The sequence below is a fragment of the Cibotium barometz genome, chromosome 43, assembly GCF_041138505.1.
Source record: "Cibotium barometz isolate CiBa-2024 chromosome 43, ASM4113850v1, whole genome shotgun sequence".
Classification (NCBI taxonomy): domain Eukaryota; kingdom Viridiplantae; phylum Streptophyta; class Polypodiopsida; order Cyatheales; family Cibotiaceae; genus Cibotium; species Cibotium barometz.
This window is the reverse complement of record NC_141088.1, coordinates 33,277,032-33,282,959: the sequence shown is the minus strand read 5'-3', so window position 1 is coordinate 33,282,959 and position 5,928 is coordinate 33,277,032. Positions and strand designations below refer to the sequence as shown.

General features: G+C 42.5%; 1 protein-coding gene across 1 annotated transcript; it reads right to left on the bottom strand.

Moving 5' to 3' along the window:
• Positions 1-316: 316 nt before the first annotated feature.
• Positions 317-3,950, bottom strand: LOC147613842 (uncharacterized). Its single transcript, XM_086781819.1, has 2 exons — positions 2,934-3,950; positions 317-1,956 (listed from the first exon to the last, which is right to left on the bottom strand). Exons 1-2 carry the CDS (start codon positions 3,563-3,565, stop codon positions 1,236-1,238), a joined length of 1,353 nt encoding a protein of 450 aa, XP_086637945.1. The 5' UTR covers positions 3,566-3,950; the 3' UTR covers positions 317-1,235.
• Positions 3,951-5,928: the final 1,978 nt, after the last annotated feature.

Sequence of the window (5,928 nt, the reverse complement as noted above, 5' to 3'; positions counted from 1 at the left end):
CTATTGATTTTCAAGTCTAAACCCTAATTAAGCCTAACCCTTGGTTTTAAATTTTGACTTCTAGTCATTTATATGTCTAAATCCCAAGTTGGCCTAATCGGGTTTAAAACCATTTTTTTCAAGCAGTGGCTTAGACGGGAGGCAATTTTTTAAAAAAAATTGAAAAACAATTGCAAAAATAAGGGAATTTACTTGTAGTACGTCTCACCGCTGACACGTACACACGCGTGGGCTATGTCCTCGATATAGGTCATGATGGCTAGCTAAATCAAGCGTTTTTGTAAGTAACCAAGACTGTGCAGAAAGATGAACAAAATTTAAGCTTCTAAGTTCGGAGTATCTCTTCCATTTAACTGCTCATTGAAGAGGTGCACGCGAATCCATAATTGTTTGGTTTTTTAACATCGGTGGTAGGAGTAAGGCCACACGCAATTCAGAGATTTGGAGATTGGAGGCCGCACTGTAGCGCTGGTTTTACAAGGGCTTTGGGCAGAAACACTGGTTTTGCAGGGGTTTTTAGCAGGCTCATAAGCGGTTTGTGGTGGCCTTCTAGGTTGTTTGCCGCCGGTTTCAAGGTAGCTCGGCAAGTTTCGAGGCGAACAGGCTAGGCAAATCAAAGCTGGTGGATGGGCAAGTTTCGAGGCGAACAGGCTTGGCCACAGAAGATGCGCTGCTTTTTGATTAATAGTGCTGTAAAGGTTCTTTACGTGAATTTTATATGAAAAGTTGTACAGTTAGTAAAGCTCTGTTCTTCTAGAACATAAAATATCATGTAGTAGCATGTTACAAAGGCTGAGTCAAAGCCGAAGGCAATGGGCCGACAACTTCCTCAACAGTTGTTGATGATGGTAGTAGTGGGTAAGCAATGAGAGGTGGGAGTGATTTCTTTGTATGAAGTTTTGATGTATAGCCGTATAGTGAGAAACAAACTCACAAAAATGGGTAAGCTGCTATGCTGTATATTTTTACATGCAAAGTGTGTAGGAGTGAGCAGTCTGAGGATATGAAAAGCTAAAAGCAAAAAGCCAAAAAAAAAAAGCAAGCATAGTAAGTGTATTGTGAGCAGTCTGAGGATATGAAAAGCAAAAAAAAAAAGCAAAAAAGCAAGCAAGCATAGTAAGAGGATGATCACCACAACCAGATGAAAAAGTGGTAGTAGTGAGGACCCTCCACATTAAGCAAACTATAAAGCCCAGTAGTACCAAAACGCACGAAAAACAAAAAAGCAAGACGCTTTATGGACGGATGAGGAAGCTTTTGCCAAGCTTTTTGCTAAAAGGGAGGCACGCATCCATGCTCAGGTCGACCGCAGCTGCTAGCGCCATGAAGACAGCTGCGTCTTCCACGCACGTTACGTGCCGCATCGCTAGCTGCACGTGCGGCGGCTTGCTGCTTTTACCTTCGCCTTGCACATTGGCACTCATTACAAAACCCCCATCAACCGGGACGCCGACGCTGAAGTAGAAATCGCCGCTGCTCTGTGGGCTGTCGACGGGAGAAGCCGAGATGGGCGTCTCCGTCTTGAGCTTTGCTGTGTCGATGAGGAAATCACCACCCTTTTGCGTGCTGATCACGGTTTCCGACACTAAGACGCCGTAGTTATTAAAACCGACGACACCGCCACCTTCTGCCATCAATTGGAAGCGGCAGCCAAGACCGCCTTTATTTCCTTTCTCTCGCCACGCTTCGAGTCTACCCCAAGGTCGCCAATTGTCTTCGCCAAGAGGCCCCGCCTTCATTATCAGCCAAGCCCCAGGGTTAGAGCGGCTAACCCTATCACATCCTGATGTGGGCACAAAGGGCGTCACCATTGAAGCTGCTGCTACCGCTGAGCCTGATAGATCGTAGATTAGTAACAGCCACCCTTTCCTTTCCCTTCTCTTTTCTCTTTCCTTTGCAGCTTTGTTCACAACCTCCGAGTCGTTTTCCCCATATATTCCATCAAGCTGACCCGCCCTGCAGCAAAAACACAACACCCACATAATCAATTTTTTTTGTACATGTAAAAGCTCGCCGCATAAACCTATGATATGACCTTACATATGACAACTTGAAAAAATCACGGTATTATTATCGTGGCGTGGCATATAACATAGCACTATATGATGCAGAATATCTAAAGAATCCTACGATATTATGATTGATGTCTAAGGTTGATATGTTAGTAGACATCACTATGACTCCTAGACATCACTATAGACCTGTTCACATGCTTTCTACAATTGCCAACCAGTTTATCGACCTCTTCACATGCTTTCCACAATTGCCCACCAGCTTATGGACCTGTTCACATGCTTTCTATAATTGCCAACCAGTTGGCACCCAAGCAAGCCCTCTGCCTCACTGTCCGTTTTCGCACCTTGGTCAAGCATTTTGCACTTTGCCAAAGCTGGCCCAGTTACAAATCCCCTCACAAGCTTGGCCATCCATGTTACATAGGTGTGATTGCAGCTTTACAGCATGCGAATGTAGGTAGTAATTAAGCATTTAGGCCCAATTAGATGCACCGTTTTGAGCAAATGTGTCGAAGAGTGGACAGACAACGCCACCGGGTGGTGAAATACGGTAACTATGGGAGGATCTAAAAGAATGGACAGACAAGTCGCAACGCAGGCAACACTTGGCACAGTATAACTTGTAGTTTCATGGAGAGCAAATAAAAATGTTACAACCTCTCCATTAGAGAGAGAGTGAGGACCAGGGCTGAATTGCGAGCCGTAGTAGGAAAAACCAAACAATAGTGTAAATACCGAGACATTAATGTAGTCTACCTTTAAATTACCAGAAGGCGGAAGAGGAAGCCTGCAGATATGGCTGAAATGCATCTATATTATGGCATCTGCTCAGTGCTAATCCTAGTATCTTAATAAATAAGGAGCTAATCCAACAATTTTCATTATCTTAATCTAGCTTCTCGCCAATCGAGAGCTCACCTGGAGCGGAAGCTTCTGTCTCGAGTGAACTTGCAACTGAAGATGGGCTGCCTGATTTTGCCCTGGATCTGAACGATCTGAGGGCTGAGCTCCGGTTCTCCATCAAATTGAAAGATGTATCTGGGATCAAGCTCTACTTTGACATTCAGGTGAAGCTCCACTTTGGCAGACTTGCATTTGCCAATGCTAACCCATCCACTGTGAAGCTGAAGGCCTGCTTTCGGGCTTGCCAACTCCAGACCAACAGGCAAAGTAAACTTGCCTATGGCTTTTCCTGATTGATGCGGCCTGCTGGTGGCTCCACAGTAAGAAAAGAAAGATTGGCGAGTAGAAGAAAACACAGTAACTGTAAGACGGGGTGATTTGGAGAAGAAAGAGCGTGTGAGAAGCTTGGTTAGGTCAGTCTCGTCTAGGTAGAAGCTAGCTGCAACTTGGCTGGGATCAGGATCTGCTTTAGAAGAAGCCTGGGCCAATATAGGCAAAGAGACTGTTTGGGTTTCATAGTGAGAGAGCTTGATCTTGCAGAAGTAAGAGGACTGGATAGGTGCGCTGGGATTAGCGTCTGCAGAGGCTTGCAAGAAGCGAAGGCCGAGAGCTGCTACTGAAACACGAGCGAAAGGGCGAGGTTCCATGGTTGCTGCGTAGCATATCAAAATGGAGAGCAGGGTTATTGCATGAGGGAGAGGCAAAAGATGGTCAAGGATTATAGAAGTAGAAATGGAGGAGGAGGGAGGATTGAGGAGGAAACAAGGCAAATTGCTGGGATAACTGCTGAAGAGAGAGGAGGCACGTTAGCAACGATATTAACTGAGGACACACAGAACATGCAGATATGTGCAGAAAAGTATGTGCAGGGTCAGGACTCTGGAAGAGAGAGAGGAGGGGAGGGGAACAGGAGGACCCATTACCGAGGTTGGAAGCCAGCTAGCTCTGGAGCCACCGAGAGAGAGAGAGAGAGAGGGAGAGGGAGAGGAGAGGGAGAGGGAGAGCTGGTACTGGTAGCCTGCCTTCATGTGTAGAGGACCCACTGCACACTGTACACAGGAGCTTTTACACGGTAGCCTCGCAGGCTCCAGCCTGGCGCGAAAGAGTCTCCCTCCCATGCATGCACGCAAGGCCCCCGCCCACTCGACAGGCTCACCCCCACCATAGCTCCTTATCCTCCCCTTCGCTTATTGCTTCCGCCCACTCCCCAGCCTGTCATCCCTTATTCACAGTATTTTTCATGACGTGAACCGCACGCGGCACATTATATGTATCGAAATACATTTTTTTTTCTCTCCCCCTATGAAAAACTAAAAGATTATGCCAACCCATTCCCCACCCAATCCTTAACCTAACAAGAATAATAATCATAGTCATCAAGAGTGCTAGCCCCCCCCTCCACATGACAAATAATCATCATTAACATACTCTTGTTTGTGCCTCCCTAACCTTCCCTTTAATATGGTTTTAAATATAAATCAAAAAGTGACCCATAAAGTGCTCCCAAAATAACTTTTTCCCCAACCAATCAAAATAAAGGTAATGCTCAACAGTAGTAACCCTACAGATCATAGAAATGCTTGGATTATAACTAAAATAGATATATTGTACCCCTTGAAAGTAAGGTCAATCCCAAGTTTCAATGGGGATTTCATAATTAAAAAATAGACTATAAACCAAGTTTTTCGATCACCCAACCCATGGATTTCTAATCTGTAGCTAATGGTACATGTCACGTAATATAGTCTTCCAAAAACAGTAAAAAATGTAAAGATGGTTATGTATGCTTTTAAAGAAGGCATTTGACTATTGAGGGCACATGACACTCATGCAGCATGGACAAAAGTGAGATGGAGAATAATTTGGTGACTATAGGGTGTGTTAAATTGGGCATGCAACAAACCCAGAGTTATATGTTCAAATATTATGCGAACCATTACTCAAATACAAATACTTATGGTCTAATTATAATATGCTACTTCACCTCAAAGCATGCAATTTCAATTAAACATCCTTAACTGACGTGTATAGTGAGTGAAAAAAGACATCTATTATGATCCTAATTTGTCACATTATAATCACTCTTGACTTTGTTCACCAACCTGAGTGAAAGCTAGTGTATGTGGTTGAGTGTAATCACATAATAACTAGATTATGTTGCTTACCTTTGTCAACATATGCAAATCAATCTAATGAATGTTCTTCTTCTAAATTGCATTGAGCAAAATGTAAGTGACAATTTTACAGTTAAATTATTTTAGTGGTTTTTAGCCTCCTTATATCAATGCATTACACTCCCAAACCAACGAATATTAAAAATTCATTACATTGTCATATTATAAATCATCTAGAGCCACCAAATAATATGAAATGTTGAAAGGTGCTTGTTGCACCTCTTCCTCCCCATCACTTCTATGCTTTTAATGCCCTCTTGTGATGGATCAACCTTTTCAAAAGACATATGATGTAAGATGAATTCTTCTCAAGTTCTAGGCCCTTCCTTTTCAGCCATTGACAAAGTAAATGATGATTGTTCCCCCACATGTCCCCCAAATGTCTCAAAATTGACCTAACTATGAGAAAAGTCTCCATGTTTTAGAAACTTATGAAGGTGGCACGATTAAGGATAGAAAATCATTTTTTTTCAACATGCAAAATAAAAATGATATTTAAATGTATTTAAAGGTAGGTGTTTTTTGCATCAAAAACCAACTAGATCAATACTACTTGGATGTGATTGAAACAAATTTTTTTAAATCTCTTTAAATAAAGAGATTATAAAATTCCAACCAAATTCTCTCATTCATTTAGGTAAAATTATATTTAATGTTGTATTCTAGCATCAGTTGCTAAGCCACAACTATGATGAATCAAACTCCTTTCATAAAACCATGTTTTTGTATATTTTCATGGTTCCTTTCTTCTCCTGTGATATAACCACGTTCTTGTATATTTTCATGGTTCCTTTCTTCTCCTTCAAGCCAAGCAAAGGCAAAATAATCTTTTAGAA